At 60.1% G+C, this 19,301-nt stretch overlaps 1 protein-coding gene across 4 annotated transcripts in view; it reads left to right on the top strand.

Moving 5' to 3' along the window:
* Positions 1-12,504, top strand: part of SCAP (SREBF chaperone) — a 90,177-nt gene extending 77,673 nt beyond the window's left edge. For all 4 annotated transcript variants that reach the window (XM_090047995.1, XM_090047999.1, XM_090047998.1 and 1 more), the window contains exons 11-23: positions 434-532; positions 966-1,184; positions 2,379-2,806; positions 3,756-3,950; positions 4,370-4,571; positions 6,043-6,158; positions 6,297-6,864; positions 8,324-8,409; positions 8,766-8,848; positions 9,591-9,757; positions 10,071-10,151; positions 10,415-10,621; positions 10,889-12,504. In XM_090047995.1, the coding sequence (XP_089904121.1) occupies positions 434-532; positions 966-1,184; positions 2,379-2,806; positions 3,756-3,950; positions 4,370-4,571; positions 6,043-6,158; positions 6,297-6,864; positions 8,324-8,409; positions 8,766-8,848; positions 9,591-9,757; positions 10,071-10,151; positions 10,415-10,621; positions 10,889-11,134 (2,697 nt within the window). In that variant the 3' untranslated portion in view covers positions 11,135-12,504. The remainder of the gene's footprint in view (positions 1-433; positions 533-965; positions 1,185-2,378; positions 2,807-3,755; positions 3,951-4,369; positions 4,572-6,042; positions 6,159-6,296; positions 6,865-8,323; positions 8,410-8,765; positions 8,849-9,590; positions 9,758-10,070; positions 10,152-10,414; positions 10,622-10,888) is intronic.
* The last annotated feature ends 6,797 nt before the right edge of the window (positions 12,505-19,301 follow it).

The raw sequence follows: 19,301 nt of genomic DNA, 5'->3' as shown, positions 1-19,301 counted from the left end.
GTCTCCTGCCTCACTTTCCCCAAAGCACGTTGAGATGTTTGGATAAGCACAAAAAATGTTATACCTGTTCTGCACATAAGCGGGCTCCAGAGCTCTCCAGTGGGCCCCTGTCAACCGAACAAAGTTCACCCGCACAAATTAAACCGTTCGTAATCAGTGTTGCCAGCCAGGCATAAATTTATGGATTGTATGGGGCTGGAAGGGACCTTGCAAGATCATCAGGTCCAGCCAGCCGTGCACTAGGCAGGAAAGACAACTGGGGTCTGGTTTCCCCAGCAAGGTGACCATCCAGTCTCTTGAAGATTTCCAGGGTAGGCAATTGCACCAGCTCCGCAGGGAGCGTCCTCAGGGCTGGGCGGTGGGCTTGCCTTTGAATACTTGCTGGGAGCCCAGAAAGCTTCTGTGCTGATGTGGGGCATATTGTGTCTTGCAGGAATTTTGCCTCTTCGCTGTGGTCGGGCTGGTGTCTGACTTCTTCCTGCAGATGTTTTTCTTCAGCACCGTGTTGTCCATCGACATCCGCCGTATGGAGGTTGGTGCAGGGGCGGGGGGTGTGGTCCACGCCTGATGTTGCCGCTGCTTCTCCCTGCGACTGTGCTTCTCGTGCAGAGAGAAGAGCCAACGTGGGAGGTTGGGGAGGTGCTTGCTAGAGGTGGCAGGTAGAGGGAGGGACAGCAGCGGGCATGCACAGAGAACTGACATCCAGCAGGTGTGGTTGGGTGCGTGAGAGATGCCAGCCACACCTGATTGCTGGGCCGTGGACGTGCGTGGCTGGGAGATCCTGGGAATGGATGGCCGCACGCGAGGCTGGGTGCCCAGGTGCACATATGTATCTGCGGACCATGGGATCGAGTCTGGCCTCACCTGCGTGCTCAGGCCCGGACCCACGTACAGCCAGGTGATTTAGGGATCATGTCTCTCTGGAAGTCTGTCACCTCTCTGACCCCTCTGCTGTCCTTTCACAGCTTGCGGACCTGAACAAACGGCTGCCTTCAGAAGCCTGCCTGCCCCCAGCAAAGTCCATCAGCTGCTCCCAGCGGTATGAGCGCCAGCTGGCCATGCGCCCTGCCACCCCACACACCATCACCCTGCAGCCCTCCTCCTTCAGGAACCTGCGCCTGCCCAAGAGGCTGCGGGTCATCTACTTTTTCGCCAGGACCCGGCTGGCCCAGAGACTTATCATGGTACATGCAAGCTTTCAGCTGTCTGGTGCACCTTGCCGACCCATCTCTGGGGGCTGCATTTCCAGAGAAAGAAATGTGGTTTCTCGAGTGGCTTTGTTCCCCTCAAGCTTCGTGTTCTCCTCACAGTGGTGGTGTCATCAGGGACGCAGCTCCCTGTGAGCCCTGTCTGCCTGTTTCTGTTTGCTCCAGGGCTCTGCTCAGTAATTAGAGCGCAAAATCTAACTCGCACTGAGCAGCGATTAGTGGGCTATTCCCAGTTCCCCTCTAGCCAGGCTCCTTTTAGTTACTTGAAGGCATCTCTGCAGAGGCATCCTTTCAGGAGTGGTTGAATGAGGAGAGAAGGGAGATCCTGAGAAGGACAAGTGCTCAGCTCCTGGGGCAGTGTGGAGGGAAGGGCTAGGGCTTTGCATCACACAGAGATGAAACTGTTTTCCGCAGTGATTCAGGCAGGTCGCTCACCCTGCTGGAAACTTGGCAGGAACGAGCCATTTTCCCAGTACACAGGGGAGTGTGTACACAGGGCAGGGGTTGCCCCAGAAGCCCAGCGCCGTATCCACACAGCAAAAGCAAAGCAGGCTTCAACTGTCTTCCACTTCCCAACGAGTCTAGCCTGAAGAGGCTGTGGGCCCCAGCCCCCGTGAGTAAGTGCCCCTGTGTACACAGGGATGTGCATGTGTGCGTGGCACAAATATCACAGAATCACAGCTAGTCAGACCAGCAGGGCCTTCTGGAGGTCACATCCAGTCCAGCCCCTTGCTCTAGGCAAAACCATCCCTGTCTAAACCATCCCAGACAAGTCCTGAAACTTTACAATCAACCCTGTTGCACAAGGCACAATGCGCCAGAAGACCAGGAATGCCCAAACCTGGCACAGGTAGCACAGGAACAAGGGCTGGCAGGATCCCATTGATCCAAGGGTTGTTATAATGCACTCGAGATCCGTATGTGATGGAGACCAGGAGTTCCTAGACATTCATAGTGTCAGGCTTTTGTGGGTGCTTTGCAAATCCTCACAGTTCCAGCCAAGGTCAGCAGGGTTCGATGCTGCTGCAGCAGGACTGTCTTTGTGGGAGGCTGTTGACAGCAGGCCAGAGCATCACGTGTCTTGGAGGGCCCTGTGCTGGGGGGATGTTGGCCACGGTGAGCAGGGCACCGGGTTTTAAACACTCTTGTCTCCCTGCTTGTGCCATGCAGGCCGGGACGGTGATTTGGATTGGAATCCTGGTCTACACCGACCCCGCCGGCCTCCGTACCTACCTCACGTCACAGGTCACCGAGCAGAGCCCTCTGGGAGAGGCAGGGTTGCCCCCCATGCCCGTGCCCGGTGGGGTCTTTCCCGCCGGGGATGCCAAGATCGACCTCTCTGTCTTCCCGGCGGATCCTGTGCCTCTGTCCGAGAATCAGACGCAGCAGCGGGAGCAGAAGGCAGGGCTGGAGTCCCTGGACCAGCTGGAGGCGGACGCATGGGCCCAGGGAGCAGAGAGCAGAGGGAACGGGCAGCCGGAGCTGGGCACTGCTGCAGAGGTGACGTGGGGGCCGGAGGACGAGGAGATCTGGAGGAAGCTGTCCTTCCGGCACTGGCCAGCCCTCTTCAGCTACTACAACATCACGCTGGCCAAGAGGCAAGTGGCTGGGAGCCTGGGGGCTGCGGCCCTGTGCGTGCCCCACAGAACCCAGGAGGCTGGGCTCAGCCCTCCCTCCCTCAAGGCAGACAAACCAAGGGCCTGGACAAATGGACCAAAGACAGTGAATTGCCTGGCCATGGGGACTTGCCCAGCGCAATGGCTATGGGGTGGCTGCCTGCTCTTACACTGCAGTAACTGGAAGCTGACCTGGGGCAGCTTAGCCCTGAATGAAACTTAAGCTGCCCTGGTTTAACTTACGTACTGTGGGGTAACTGCTCCATGGTAATTCCCTGCCCCATTTTGACTTGCTGTCCTTTGTCCATGGCTGGAGTCCCCGCTGCTGGCTGGGACTGGCTCTCCAGGTTGTCTTTGCTCTGCCTGGCGCCTCTTCGTCCCAGTGCCTTTTGCCTTAAGAAGGGGGTTTCTGGTTGATCCAGTCATCCCCAACCTCTCCCACCTTGCTGCGGTGAGCGATGTGCTTGGTTGTTTCCCTTCACCCCAGAGGCAGCACCATGTCAGTGCTGCCACATGGGTACATTTGGAGGGAGTTTGTGGCCTGCTGCAATCAAAGGCCCAGCCTATGTCAGAGGGATGCGTTCTGGTTCAACTACACACTCTGGCTAGATGTTGGGGTTGCCAGATTGGGTTCCCCAGCCTGGGTTATGCAGGAGGTGAGGTAGTGGTGCCTGCTGTCTGTGAAACCCAGGTGGCCACCTGCTCCTACGCTGGCTCTTTGCCCCCCTCGCACAGAGCTGGGAAGATGGAGCGGAGTCTCACTGGGTTTTGGTGTGAAGCCCAGTGGCTTCCTGAGAGACTGGACGGAGCAGCAGAGGGTACGCTGGGGGGTCCTACCTTGGTCCCCAGGGGATGGGGAGAGTCTGGGTGCTCCAGCGGGGTTCTTTCCTGTCAGTCTAAGTTGGTCTGTGGTCTTCCCTTCCCCTTGCAGGTATATCAGCATCCTCCCGGCGATCCCCGTCACCCTGTACCTGAATCCACAAGAGGCCTTAGAAGTGCGCCATCCCCAGGAGGCCAATCGCTACCATACCTTCTTCCCCGTGGGCCATGGGAGATCGGAGGCGGAAGGGCGAGTTGCTGAGGGCTCCCCCAGGCTGCAGGGGCACCGCGACGTCACCCTCTACCAGTAAAGACCTTGCACAGCCCCAGCACACAGCACTCCCCTCATGCGCTTCCCTGACTGTGCCCCGTTGCCCAACCAGGGCAGCCTCTTTTCCTGCAGCAGCAGGTCACCCTCTAGCTCTTTGGGGTGCATGGGGTGGACACACACATAGGCTTACTTAGCCCAGGCTGCTCACTTTCAGCCGCTGAACATTAATCAGAGGGAATTGACCCCCCAGGGTCTTCTACTCCAAACCCCTGCAGGAGGTGTGTCCCTGACCCATCCCAGACAGACACCCGCCCAGCCCCTCCATTCACAGCTTAGTTGGGCTCAGAGGCTGAGAACTTCCTGGCAGTGGCTACCAAGTGCACCAGCACGTGTCAATGAGGCTGGTGCGTGGGTGTGAGGGTGCAACTAACATGCCGGTGTGTCTTGCCCACCAGGGTTGCAGCACTGGGCCTGGCCTGCGGCATCCTCCTGGTCCTTCTGCTCTTCTGCCTGTACAAAGTCTTCTGCCCCAAGAACTATGGGCAGAACGGGCTTTCACACACGCGAAGGAAGAGAGGGGACCTGCCCTGTGATGATTATGGTTACTCGCCGCCCGAAACCGAGATCGTTCCTTTGGTTCTCAGAGGTCACCTCATGGTAGGTTGGCTTGGGCTGATTACGCCTATCTGCTCCAACAGGCTCCATTAAGAGAGACCTGTATTTGTATTCGGTGCTCTCCTGCTTCGTGCTTCTGTCAGTCACAAGTGAGAGACCTGACGGGCCAGTCTGGTGGCCTAATTGTAGCACAGAGGTAAGTTGTGGGGACCTAGGATTGACAATCTGGAGCAATGTAGCCAGCGCACAGCACACCACCAGACATGGCATGGCCCGGTTCTTACCCGGTTGTCTCAGGGGCTGCTTTTTGGCATGTCTTGGGCTCTTGTATTCCTGAGTGTGTAGGCTGCTACACACGTTGAGAGACCTTATCTTTCCCCAGACAGCTCAGCGGCCAAAGCACTTGCCTGGAAAGTCAGAGGTTCTGGGTTTTTAACATCCCCCTCACCCAGAGGGGCCTTGAACCTACTTCTGACTTCCTAGCACAGCACCCTCCCCACCTCCCTGTAGCTCAGCCACTACCCAGACCCTTCTTTGGCATTCCCCTGGCATTTTGTCCCATGAAGCTGCAAGAGGGCTGAGACAGGAGGCTGTGGGGAAGGAGGTGGGCTAGAGCTCAGTGAGGTGGCTGTTGGCCTGGGAAGGACTGCAGCCCTGCTCCTGGTGAGGCAGAAGCCTCCCTCCGTCCTTTTCTGCCAAGGGCAGCGATAGGGGCTCAGCTTCATCTGGGACACTGCAGAGGGGTACAAGCAGTGCCTGGCTTGTGGGAAGTCAGGGATCAAACCTCCTGTAGGTGAGGGGAGCCTGGGGCCCAGAGCTTCCAGCTTTCAGGCAAGTACACTGAGCCCTGGGGGCTAACAAAGGCCGTACATGTGCAGCTCGTCTGCTTCTGCGGCTCAAGCCCATGACCGTGGGTTCGGGGGGGCTCCACGTGGAGGCGTCTGGCTCTTCATGCCAGCAAGGAGCGTGCATAGGGCCTCTGACTACAGTCACGGACTAGCCACGCCGTTGTCTACATACGCAGGGCTGTGCGCCCAGCAGTGGAAACCCAATGCCCTGGAGAGGTCCAAAACCATGAAAGACCAGGACACCAGTGGTGCTGCGTGGTAGCCAAATGTAGGCAGCATTGAATCTGCCCCTTCCAGTGTTGTGCACATGAAGTCTATGGCTGCTCTCCCTTTGTGTGTGGAGCTGGGGGTCCCAGCAGCAGTCCAGCATGAGCAGGCACTTACTCACGGGGGCTGGGACCCACAGCCTCTTCAGGCTAGACTCATTGGGAAGTGGAAGATAGTTGAAGCCTGCTTTGCTTTCGCTGTGTGGATACGGCGCTGGGCTTCTGGGGCAACCCCTGCCCTGATGCAGTGTGGAAGGGCCCAAGCCTGCGGGTGGTTCGGAGCTGGGCATCACTGTGCAGGGGGGTGCTCGGTGCACAGGCAGCCCTGAGGAAGGTGATGGCTGGAAGCCAGAGGTGTTGCTAGCTCTTTGCTCACCCAGGCCTGTGTTCCCTTCTCAGGACATCGAGTGCCTGGCCAGTGACGGGATGCTGCTCGTCAGCTGCTGCCTGGTGGGGCAGATCCGTGTGTGGGATGCACAGACCGGAGACTGCCTCACTGTCATCCCCAAGCTGGGGTACGTGGCCACTGCTGCTTTGCCCTTTTCCTTCCACGGTCCTGAGGCTGCTGTAGCAGTCCAATCCCACCTGTCCCTCCTGGGCCCAATCCCAGCCCATAGGGAAGGGCACACTAACCTGCAGCTGCTGCATTTCAGGTTGCGGAGGGACAGCAGCGGCATCTTCGATTACCAGGAGGGCTGGGACCAGAGCCCCGACGCCAAGTGTGGGCCGGAGGAGTCCTACGACAACGGCCACCAGCTCAAGAGGATGCTCAGCCCTCCCCAACCCCCACTCTTCTGCGACCAGCCGGACCTCACGTCTCTCATTGACACCAACTTCTGCGAGCAGGCGAGAGCGGTGTCGGAGGCACGGCACCGCACTGTCTGCGCCCACCAGAAGGAGGCGGGTTATGACTTCGGCAGCCTGGTGGGGAAGGCCTACGAGGAGCACGCTGCTTCGAACTCCATGAACTTCACAGGCTTCTCCACCCCACACGGACAGGTTGGGCTGTGCACGGGAGCCAGTGGCTCCTGGTCCCCCGGCTGCGGGAGCGGGGAGAGCGGGTGCAGTGCCCGCAGGAGGAGCCTGGGGGACGAGGCGTTTCCTGGATTTGACAAGTCCTCACCTGTTCCCACCTGGAGCGGCGATTTTGAAAGCTCTGTCTGGAGCTTGGATCTGCAGGGGAACCTCATTGTGGCTGGCCGCAGCAACGGGAAGCTGGAGGTAAGGGAAGGGGCGGGGTGCTTTCCCGGGAGGGAGGGACCAGATGCTGCGAGCAACATGCCAGCAGCTAGGGCCCCAGCTGGATTAGGGCCCAGGCTGCCAGTCCTCGTCCCCATGTGGCAGCTTCAGGTTCTTTTAGGGGCTTTGGACAGCGGGCCTCATAGTCATGCAACAGGGTGGAGCATGTACTCAGTGGGGGCAGATGACAGGACAAGGAGCAATGGGCTCAAGCTGCAGCAAGGGATGTTGAGGTTGGACATTAGGAAAAACTTTCTCACGAGGAGGGTGGTGAAGCACTGGAACAGGCTCCCCAGAGGGGTGGTGCAGTCTCCATCCTTGGAGGTGTTTAAGGCCCGGCTAGACAAAGTCTTGGCTGGGACGATGTAGCTGGGGCTGGTCCTGCTTGGAGCAGGGGTTGGACTAGACGTGCCCTCCTGAGCTCCGCTTCCCCCCCTCATTGTCTGTGCCTCTATGTAGCTTTAGGACTGGGTAAGACAAGGGCTTGTCTGGGATGGTTCGGATAGAGGTGTTTCTGCCTCAGGCAAGGAGTGGATGTGACCTGGGGTCCCTTCCAGCCCCACTTCTCTCTGGTTCCATAAAATAATGTTTGAAGCTTTCAAGATTTCCTGTGGGGGAAAAAACTAGAATCCCAAGGAGCGTCTGATGGACGCAGAGATCGTGCGTCAGGATGAGATCTTCATTTAGCAATGTCTGTCGTCTGCTCCATCATCATCAGCGCATTAAGTGCTTATCTTTCTGTTCTGTTCAGAGGATTAAGCTTTTTCATTACCACACAAACAGGAGCCCCTTTGAACCAGGCGAGACGACGATATGATTCAGATTGCACCGAGTGGCAGCTGCCCTCAAAGGGTTTAGAAAGCAGCTAAAATGCTTTAAGTTAGTGAACTATTTTGGTTGTTGCTATAACTCAGTGTGCCATCAAACTGAACACTCTTTTTACCAACATGTCATGAAATGACCTAAAGAAATAAGAGCAATAGAAACAGCAACATAAAATAAGTTTAGGAAATGAAACTCCAGTATTTTTCCAGAGCTGTATTAAAAGCAAACTGTTTCAAACCTTGCTGTTGCCTGCTCATGGAAAGGGAGTTCAGCGCACGAAATCTCCTGCTGTCATCTGGACAGTGTTTCCCATCAAAAAATTTACAACAAAACTCTCCCACTCAGCTTTTGATGCAGGCCACGATCCTTCCCGGAGAGGGCAGGAGTACACAGACACGCTATGCAGTGCAGTGCATGTCTTTCACCTTTTAAATGCGCTCCTGAGCACCGGGCTCTTGTTCTGAACAGCACTCTGGAGCATCTGGCGTTGACCTTTGTGTCCAGTCTGGGTTCAAACAGAACTGAGCCGGCAGGAGGACGGGCGCTGGCGGTGCTGGGGCAGAAAGATGCCGGCCCTGGGGTCCGCAGGCTGCCTTTCACATGGCCTCTCTTGCAGGTGTGGGATGCCATCGAGGGGACCCTGCGCTGCAGCAATGACGAGGGCCAGTCGGGCATCACAGCACTTGTGTTCCTGAACAAGAGGTGACTGACCATCTCTGAGGTTTCCCTTGTCTGTCCGCACCCCCCACATCATTTGAAGCCAGCTGTGAGCCCAGCTGCCAGGATTCACGCTGATGCGGGTCAGGCAGCTGCAGGCTGTGATGACGGGGCCCCCCTTTTCTGGCCAGCACATCAGTGTCTCCTGCTGGGTACAAGAGCTCTCGCACCCCGTCTGGGCATGTTCCCAGCAGCCCTGTCCCCTCATCAGCACGTGCATCAAAGCTATGGCAAGGGTCATGCAAATGCACCCAGGGCAGTACAGCCCTCACTCTGCCTCTGGAGGTGTCTCCAGGCCTGCCCCCACCGTGTACTCACGCGCATGTGCTTTTGTCCACCAGGATCGTGGCTGCCAGGCTGAACGGCTCCTTGGACTTCTTCTCCCTGGAGACGCGCGCGTCCTTCAACCACCTGCAGTTCCGAGGTGAGCGAGTGCCAGGCACGCTGCGCAGCCAAGGATGACGTGGGGAGACCGTGGCCTGTCTTCCCCTGCCCCCTCCCATGCTCTCAGCTCATGTGTCCTTGTGCTCAGCATTGCTGCTCAGAAAACACAGGGAGGCCCCAGGGCCCAGCGCTGAAGATCCCAGTGGTTCCTCTGCACATAGCTAGGGAGGGAGGTGTCCAAAGCTGGCTGGGGGCAGTGCGGTCCCAGCATCGGCTCTGGAGACTCTGGGGCAGGGTAAGGTATGGGTTGGGGCCTTGCTGCTCGCACACTTGTGTCCTGCTGATCGTCACTGGCAGCTGCTGCTGCAGGAGGGGGCTGGGGTTGGGACCCCCTGTGGCAGATGGTCCCGGGGTGCTGAGCAGCTGCTGTCTCTGCTTGGCTCGCCGGGGACTCAGCCCTTGGGAAAAACCTGGCCCAGGGCACGGCCAGTCCAGCTCCAGAAAGGAGGTGCAGTCAACGCTCACTTGCAGCAACACCTGGTAAGAGCAACTGCCGCTCTACCAGCAGCACCTCTTCTGGGCATAGCCCATCCTGAGATGACATATCCTCTAGCAGCAACAACTGCATAAGCGCAACATGGCACCCATGCATTGCTGCTAATAGACGGGGGCTCTTCTCCATGTCCCCGGCCAGGCGTGGGGAGGGGGAGCGGGAGGCCGGCCCTGGCGTGCGAGGCTGCCGTGACCCGTGTGATTTGCATGTGCATGCATGTGCCCCCAAGGAACGCCCAGCAGGGGCAGCATGCCCTCCTCCCCCGTGTTCAGCAGCAGCGACATCATCCTGTGTCAGCTTACCCACACCGTGTCCTGCGCACACCAGAAGCCCATCACAGCCCTGAAGGCGGCAGCGGGGCGGCTGGTGACGGGCAGCCAGGACCACACGCTGCGAGTGAGTGCCCTCCACCTGGACCGCGGCCAGTGGGGGTTGGGACTGATTCTGGGCGGGTAGTTCCCTCCCCACCTCCAGCTAACTCGGGTGTGAAGCCACGTGACTCTGGCCTCACGTGCCCTCCTGCCACGAACCCCCACCCCACTTAGCTGGGGCTGGGGGATAGGCCTTGCCCCCTTGAAGTCATGGGGGCACTGGGATGCAGGAGATGGGGCGGGTGGATGGGGAAAGGAGCAGCAAGGCCTCGGGATGGGCTCTGGCAAGGCGGCTCGTGCAGCACGGAGGCTGACGCCGGCTCTGCTCTGACCTGCAGGTGTATCGCCTGGAGGACTCGTGCTGCTTGTTCACGCTGCAGGGGCACTCGGGAGGCATCACTGCCGTGTACATAGACCAGGTGAGGGGGTGTGGACAGGGGGTGCAGAGTGGGTGGGGGGCAGCATCCTGGCTGGAGTGTCGGGGCAGGCGGGGCTGGGCCCCTGGGTCAGTCTTTGGCGGGTAAGTGCTGCTCAGCTCCAGCGGGTGGTCAGCAGCCAGGCTGGACCCAGCTTTCAGACCTGGCCACAGTGCCCAGGTCCCTTGAAGGCCTGGGTACGAGCCACGTGCCTCGAAGGCCCGGGTGCAAGCTGGGCATGTCTCACCCAGCCCATGTCCTCACAGACGATGGTGCTGGCGAGCGGGGGCCAGGACGGTGCCATCTGCCTCTGGGACGTGCTGACGGGAAGCCGCGTCAGCCACATGTACGCCCACCGTGGGGACGTCACCTCCCTCACCTGCACCACGTCCTGCGTCATCAGCAGTGGCCTGGATGACGTCATCAGCATCTGGGACCGCAGCTCCGGGGCCAAGCTCTACTCGATCCAGCAGGTGGGCAGCCGGTTGCAGCACATGGGTGGGGGGGTCTCAGTCCAGCCGCGGGGAGTGGGAGGGACCTTCTGGGCCAGGGCGGCCGGTTTCCCGGCAGGGTCCCTGGCTCTTCCTCCACCAGCGGCCTCTGTGCCCATCATACCCCTGCCATCTGCGGCCTTATTGCAGGGCTGTCTGTCTGTCCCGCATGCTCCTCTGCAGGAGGGGCAGGTGCCGGGGCTGGGGCTAGCTTGTCCCCCTCTAACAGTCCCCCTCTGGCTCCTGCAGGACATGGGCTGTGGGTCCAGCCTGGGCGTCATCTCGGACAACCTGCTGGTGACGGGGGGCCAGGGCTGCGTCTCCTTCTGGGACATCGGCTACGGGGACCTGCTGCAGACCGTCTACCTGGGCAAGAGCAACGAGTCGCAGCCCGCTCGGCAGATCCTGGTGCTGGAGAATGCTGCCATCGTCTGCAACTTCGGCAGCGAGCTCAGCCTGGTCTACGTGCCCTCCGTGCTGGAGAAGCTGGACTGAGCAGGGCAGGGCGGCTGTGGGGGCAGGGGAGGCAGCACGTGGGCTGGTGGCGGAGCCCGCGTGCAGGTCTCCATCGCCCCTAGGCTCACCCCAGCCAGGGCTCCACACCCCGGGGACCAGCTGCCTTCCAGCTGGGGCATGTGGGAGGTGTGGGGGTGTCACCCCAAGGAGAAGAGGAGCAGGCCCAGTGCGCAACGGCTGTGGGGCCCTCCCTCGTGCTGGCCCAGCACGGCCGGGACCGTCCTGGGCACCCGGTGCTCCCTGCCCCCGGAGCAGTGGAGCAGGCCTGGCCCGGGAGCTGCTGCCCAGAGCACTGGGGCCCCCAAAGCACATGCAACGCACCCCAGGGCCCCAAGTGGCCCCGATGGGGCTGGGACTGTTCCTCTGCAGCCGGCGGGGAGGCCTACTCCCTGGGGTTCCCGGCAGCCTCCTCAGGCGGCCGGGGGGTGGCAGAGGGGCACAGCAGCCAGGCCCGCTCCTCGGAGGGGTTAGCTCTCAGGGACCCCCGAGGAGCGGCCGGGCCAGGCCCCGCGCTGCAGCCTCGCCTGCCTTATTTATATGCTGTACATATTTATTTATTGGCGGGGCGAGGGGGCGCCTGCCGTACACACCAAAGCACCCGGCTCCTGCAGGCCGGGCCCTCGCTCAGCCGAGTGGCCTGCGCCCTGCCCCGGGGGCCGGCGTGCGCACACGACACGACAGGGCTGTAACTTACCCAGCTGAGAGCCGGGTCCTGGCCTGGAGCACTGGGGGCGCTGAGCCCGCAGCCCCCGGGGCTGGGAGCAGGCACGTGGGCGCTGGGCAGCTCCAGCTGCGCGATGCCGCACGTGCCCCAGCCCGCAGCTGCTCGGCTCCCAGCGACTGTCGTGTGTCCCCACGGCCCGGCTGGGGCAGAGCGGAGCCGCACGCCCCGGGCCTGCCTGGTGGGAGCGCGGGGGGCAGCAGAGGCGGCCACTGGGCAGCAACGGGCAAGGCCCCGGCTGCAAGCGCTGGCACCAGCATGAGGTCCTGGCCTGGTGGGGAGGGAGGTGCCAGGGAGCTGGTGCAGCCCACGGGGCCGGCGGGGTGGGGCAGGGCTGGCGCTGAAGTACAGCAACACGGCGGTGTTAACGGTTAGCCCCGCGCCGCCCAGACCAGAGCCCACCCGTGGGGGTCATCTGAGCGAGGTGGGGGCAGCCAGCTGGGTCTGCTCTCAAACCCGGGCGCCCGCGCAGGTCCCTGCCCGCTGTGCCCCCACCCCCCCTCGTCCGTCTGCACCACGCCGCGGGTGGCCTTACCCCGCTGTACGCTTTGTACTGTACAGGGGAAGCTTTTTGTACCGGACTGTGTTTTATAACGTGTACAGACACGCAGTAAACGGCACTAACTCGGCTGCGCCTCCGCCCGCACCGGGGGGGATGCGCCAGCCCTGTGTGGGGGGACCGGGCAGGGAGGTGTCCGGGCTTAAGGGACGTGGGAGCTGCCACGTACTGGCCCAGACCCTGGGTCCCTCCTGCCCTGTGTCCCGTGGTGGCACAGGGAGGGTGCTGGATGGGAGAGCCACCGGGGCTGACCAGGGCTTTTCCCTCTTCCTCTCCCACTTGCAGCCTCGAGGGTCTGATTCAGGGGTTGTGCCCTACAATGCCCCCCAGGCAGGGCCCATCCTGGCCTCTCCAACACCACGTGGGCGCATCAGGCTGTCACGGGCCCTTACGAGGCTCTTTGGCCCCTGCACGCTGGGCGGTTTCGTCCCCAGTGGAGGGAGCTGGAGCTGGGCGGTCCTGGCCTCCCCAAGCAGGAGGTGCCTGAGGCCAGCGGGGCCTGAGAGGGACCTTCAGAGCTGGGGAGCAACCGCGGGACGCCAGCGATTTGCCAAGGGTGTCCGGATGGCCGCAGCCGTGCTGCCACAGGCAAGCTGAGCTCCAGCGCGGCACGGGTGTCCGCCATGGAGCTCATAGTCGTAGAAGTCGGGTCGAAGGGACCTTGTAGATCTTCAAGTCCGACCCCCCGCCTGGGCAGGAGAAACGCTGGGCTCAAATGACTCCAGCCAGGTCGTCATCCAGCCTCCTCTTAAAGCCCCCCAGGGTAGGAGCCAGCACCACTTCCCTCGGAAGTCGGTTCCAGCTCCTAGCCGCCCTGACTGGGAAGTTGTTACGGATGTCTGATCTAAACCGCCTCTCCAGCAGCTTGTGGCCGTTATTCCTTGTTATGCGGGGGGGGCTGGGGAAACAGCGTCTCCCCCAAACCCTTCTGGTCCCCCCTAGTGAGTTTATAGACGGTCACCAGGTCCCCCCTCAGCCTTCGCTTGTGGAGGCTGAACAGGTTCAGGTCCCGCAGTCTCTCCCCGTAGGGCCTGCCCTGCTGCCCCCGACCATGCAAGTGGCCTCCTCGGGACCCTCTCCATGCTGTCGACATCCCTCCTGAAGTGCGGCGCCCAGAGCTGGACGCAGTCCTCCAGCTGCGGCCTGACCAGTGCCGCAGAGAGGGGGAGGATCACCTCCCTGGCCCTACTTGAGATGCACCTGTGGATGCAGGACAAGGTGCGGTTAGCCCTGCCAACCGTGACCTCGCATTGTCAGCCCAAGTTCATCTTGGAGTCAGTAATGACTCCCACATCCCTTTCTGCCTCTGTGCTCTCTAGAAGGGAGGTTCCCATCTTATAAGTGTGCTGCTGGTTTCTACTGCCCACGTGCAGCACCCTGCACTTGTCAGTATTGAAACGCATCCTGTTTTCATTACCCCACCCCTGCAACCTATCCAGATCTTGCTGCAGTCTTTCCCTCCCTACTAGTGCGCTCACCTCGCCCCACATTTTGGTATCATCAGCAAATTTAAACAGGTTGCTTTTCACCCCATCGTCCAAATCGCTGATGAAGCAATCGAACATCGCAGGCCCCAGGACCGAGCCCTGGGGGGCTCCGCTGCCCACCTCCCCCCGGGTCGAATATGATCTGTCCACCACCACCCTCTGAGTGCGACCCTTGAGCCAATCTGCAACCCATCTGACTGTGTAGGCATCAGTGCCACAATCTCCTAGTTTTTTAATGAGGATGGGGTGGGAGACGGTGTCAGAGGCCTTGCTGAAGTCCAGAAAGACTACGTCCACAGCGACACCTGCATCCAAGGCTTTTGTGACCTGATCATAAAAGGCAATCAGGTTGGTCTGACCTGACCTGCCCCTAATGAAACCGTGCTGGTTGCCCTCGAGCATCATCCCTGAAGCCGGCCCATCGCAGATGTGCTCCTTGAGGATCTTCTCAAAGAGTTTCCCTAAGTTTGAGGTAAGACTGACGGGCCCATAGTTGCCTGGGTCCTCCCTCCTCCCTTTTTTAAAGATGGGGACCACGTTGGCTATCTTCCAGTCATCCGGCACCTGGCCTGAGCACCCTGCGTGCTCATAAAGCCGTGCCAAGGGCACCCTGGGCTACCGCGGGGTAGCTGGGAGCTTGTCCCTCAGCCGCGGGACAAGAGCGGGGCCATGTCAGCCCACTCCCCCCTGCGTTAGCGGCTCATCCTGAAGGCCCCAGAGTCCTTGATACTAGAGCGGGGGCAAGAGCCGGCTTGTGGCGGGGCAGCAAGCTGAAGCCACTGAGGTGCAGCAGGATCTGGGTGATGGGGACTTGTCGGAGATGCCTGTGGGGGGCAATGAAAATGGTTGCGGTGCCGGGGGACACGAGGACATCAGGAACTGGCAGGTCACGCACTTCGCCCTGACCCCCCTAAGGAAAGCCGTCCCCATGGTCAGGCCAACCTTGTAAAAGGCCGTGCACCGTGAGTGTGAACCTCGGCTCCTCCCCGGGCCTGGAGGTGAACGCCACGCTGTGTCCAGCTCGTCCATGCTCACGGGCTGCTTCTCTCGTGCCCTGCTGAGTCCCCCAGGCGCAGCCCCTTGCGCTGGCCTGCTTCGAACCCTCTGACGGCCCAGGCCCTGGGGCAGGTGCTGGGGAAGGCACTGCATGCTGAGTGGTGGGAAAAGCAGGACCAGCCCCAGCTACATCAGCCCAGCCAGGGCTTTGTCTGCCTGGGTCTGAAACACCTCCACCACCTCTCTTGGGAGCCTGGTCCAGTACTTCACCACCCTCCTAGTGAGTTTTTCCTAATCTCTGACCTCAACTTCCCTTGCTGCAGCTTGAGCCCATTGCTCCTTGTCCTGTCGTCTGCCCCCACGGAGACCGGCCCAGCTCCGTCCTCTTCGCAGCCCCCCTGCAGGGGGTGAAGGCGGCGACTCAATCCCCCTCGGTCTTCCCTTCTGCAGGCTCAGCGAGCCCAGTGTAACACTGATGGGCTCACCTTCGACTCCTTAACCAATGTCCAAGTCTTGCCCGTTCTTGCTGAAGGGTCTCAGCAACGCGACGGATGGGGCGTAGAGAAGCCGGGTCGCATCTAGTCTAACCCTGGCTTTGGGCAGGGTCAGCCCTATCCTCACGGACCAGACCCAGGCGGCTCGGCTGCAACGCTAGTGCTTTGAGGGAGGGCGGAGGGTCTTTTACAAGCAGAGCACATCGCGTTTCACTCCTGCCCCAGCCTGTATTTCTTGCATCTGGGAATCCTGCTGCAGCCGGAGGTCCCACGGTGGGAGCAAACAGTCGTCGGCTGGTATTGCTGCTGCAGCCTCTTGTCAATGAAAAGCTGCACAAGAGATGTCCAGTTGCTAGTACAAAAGGTCCAGGGCCCTTAGGTAAATGAGAAGCAAGGGAAAGTCCTATTTTTTTTAATGCACTGCATCGTTAACTCGTGGCACTCACTGCCACAGGAGGGGTGGAGGCAGACAGCACAGCCAACGGGGCTGGGGACATTCGTGCAGGGTCGAGCTACTCGTGGCTATTGAACAGAGGCGGGCGAGGCTTACGCTGCCCTCTCTTGCCCAGTAATGGTGGAGCCGGGGCGGGTTTTGAACAGGGGATGGCTCAGTGTAGAGGGATCCAGTGCAATGCTGTCCCGCCGCAGCATCCGCTGCGAAGCCATGCTCCCCAAGCAGAGCCCCAGATCGGCCCATGCTCTGCAGCCAGAGGCTGGTCCCCGCATCCACAGCAGCGATTCCTGCTCAGGGGCCGCGACCGCCACGGACAGGAGCAGCCCAGAGAGCAGATGCACGAGGTGAGCACAGGCTCGTCCCTGCCGCCTGGTCCTCAAGCAGGCAAGTGCTATAACGCATGACCCAGGGCCCTAAACCGGGTGAAAAGGCTGACAATCACAGCTCTAGACCAGGGGGCAAACGACTTTTTTGGCAGGGATGTCACAAATAGCCACTTGGAGCCCCTTCCCTTGCCTGATCTGCTGCTCTGCTTTCTGTTCCTTGCTCTGTCTGCCCCTGCCTAGGCTGCCATGTGCCCATGAAAAAGCTAAACACTGCGGCCTATGTGATGGCACGGGCTGGCTACATGTCCGGGGCCTTCGCACAGGGCCGACCCTGCCTGGGCTAGACATGACCTCTGCCGGGCCCTTCCAGCCCCACGTCTTTGCGATTGCAACGAGGTAAAGGCAGGCTGCAGGCACCAGGGACCGGACAGCAGCTTGCAGGGAAAAGGTGAGCTTGATTGGTGGCCAGACAGTGGCAAAGAGGGTCGTTAACACCTGTGGAGTGAAGAGTTTAGCAGGGAACAGGTAGATTTTAATGAGCCGTGAGGTCAAAGTGGAGATGCTGCAGTCATTGGCTTTAAACTGGGTGGAGCAGGGGCTAAAGCAGGGTAAGAGTACACTAGCAACCCCGCCCCCCCCCCCGGGCAGAAAGCACCAGTTACCCCTTCGGCTGTCCCCTGCTATATCTAATTGCGGGGGGGGGGGGGGTTGCCCTTCATTTTCTTCCACTTTCCAGCCCAGCGTCCAGCTCCTCCTTTTCCTTCATATTCTCTTCTACCATGCACCTCGACGTCCGCCCTGCTTCACAAATTTGTAAGAGACTCATTTTGCCGCTAATGGCCAATATTTTCTTACGATGGTTTTAGGACTTGGCTGTGTCCGTTTTCATCCTGGGCCTCGCCCCCTCCTGGGGCAGCTTTGCCCCTCATCCCACAGCCTTTTCCTGCCGTTTATCACTGGGCTCTTCGCTAGCTTAGGAAATCCCTGCGCAGCTCCTGCAGCCGTAGGGGCTCACCAGGCAGAGGTGTACTGGGGCTCCAGGGCCACTCTTCACTTTGATACCAGACACAGGGCGACCAGCCCGATGGCCTGCGCAGGAAGACGCCAAGGGTGCGCGGTGCTGGAGCTACCAAACCTCTTGGCCCAGCACAGCAGCCAGCGCAGCTCCTGCGGGCTGGGCCCTTCACCCCCAGCTATCAGGCACCGAGTTGCCCAGCCCCTCAGCTCCCTGCCATCACGCACGTCTTGACCATCGCCACCTCCGCAGGACCTCACGCACATTCACTCCCCAGGGCTTACATGAAACTTTCCTTTCCCTACATCTATTAAGAGCTCTGAACAACCGGAAAAAGGAAGAGCTGAGCCTGGCTGGGGCCCATGGGGTGGCCATCTACGGCTGTTACGATTTCTGGTCTCAGTGGGGGCAGACGGCAGGACAAGGAGCAATGGGCTCAAGCTGCAGCAAGGGAAGTTGAGGTTGGATATTAGGAACATTTTTTTTTTTTTTTTTTTTTTTTTTTTACAGGTAGTAAAATAGTGGAACAGGCTCCCCAGAGAGGTCGGGGGCGCTCCGTCCTTGGAGGTGTTTAAGTCCCGGGTAGGCAAAGCCTTGGCTGGGAGGATGTAGTTGGGGCTGGTCCTGCTTGGAGCAGGGGTTGGACTAGATGCGACCTCCTGAGGTCTCATTTTCTCTGTTTCTATGAGTCTTGAAAATGTCCTGCAATCAGAAGGTACTTCCTTTTGTCAAGGACTGGCCTGTCACTATGCCCACCCCCCTTCTCCGAACGCCCCGGCGAGCAGCACCACCTTTGTGCCCATGCTGTTTTGACGCGTTTCGTGCCAGGTCAGGACCTGGGTCTGCTGCAGAAGCACAATGCTCGGTCTTGTGCTTCTTCACAGCTTGTAAAACCTCTCTCAGCAGCGCGAGCCGGCTCCATCTTCAACAGAAAGCATTTTACTGGTTCTCCCGTTCCTCCACGCCGTGCCTGCACGCGCCCGCCCGCTTGGACCTCGTTTCCTGTCTGCACCTGCACTTTCTCCACCGAAGCCTTGCCAAGGGTCCTGCATGGTGCTTGCTCCCCCCAGTGATAAGAATAAATATAGGAGGGACCTGCCTTCATGGTACGGTGCAGGGAGTAAAGCAAAGCGGATTCTTGCCCCCACCCCAGCCCTCCCCGTAACTGGGTTTCCCAAAGTCCTCTCCCACTCTTAATAGTCACCCAGTCTGTCTCCCCTCCCCTGGGCAGCCCCGTATGACCTTTATTGCTATACCCATCAGCCCAAAACATGGGGCTCCCCCCTTGCCCTCAAATGGAAAGAGGCGTTTAACTCTTCCCCCTCCGTGCTGTGAACTTCCCATGGGGGTGGGGTCCACATTATCCATCTCATCTGTATAGGGTCACAGAGAAGTGAATCCCTCTAGAGAAGGGGGACTGCATAAGACCTCCAGAGGTCACATCTAGTCCAGCCCCCTGCCCGAAGCACAATCATCCCTATCCAAACCATCCCCTATGCTAAGCTCTGCGTGAGACTCCTGTCCACCCTGACAGCACAGACTAGCCAGCGAGCACAGCCCTGGTGCTACAATACTCGTGACCGCGTACGGGACCCCGGTCTCTGGAGGCAGCGGTGCAGAGGCGTATTTCAGCGCCCACCGCTCTCTCTCCACGTCCCGCTATACGCACGTGCCTCCCCACCTTTGCCCTTTGCTCCGAGCCTTGGAGTGCATCTCTGCCGCCCTAACGTCGGGTCCCGACCCGGCTGTTTTTCCTTGGCGACATCCCCTCTTCCACGTTATCCATCCACCTGGACAGGGGGTTGCGCCAGTGGCTGCTGGACGTGGCGGTGGCAGGGGGGTCCAGGGCCGCCTTCGGGGTTCAAAACTGTACCGTTTTGGGAGCCTTCTTGCAACCGCAGAGGCTCAGACCCGCCGGCCCACAACCTCCGAAGGTTGGAGAAAGACTAACCCCATCCTTCCAGCTCAGGCCTCGAATTGCCTCCACTCTTGCAAGCGCCCACCTTAAATGCTCCCAGGTGCGGCTCTGCCCAGGGTCCCCATGCCCCTGCCTGCCCTTCATCGCCAAGCAGATGCTTGCAGGGCCTTGAAGGA

This window comes from Crocodylus siamensis, chromosome 5 (assembly GCF_052110815.1).
Source record: "Crocodylus siamensis isolate JL-2025a chromosome 5, ASM5211081v1, whole genome shotgun sequence".
Taxonomy (NCBI): domain Eukaryota; kingdom Metazoa; phylum Chordata; order Crocodylia; family Crocodylidae; genus Crocodylus; species Crocodylus siamensis.
Note: the sequence above shows the minus strand (reverse complement) of the source record. Positions and strands in the feature narration are given on the sequence as shown.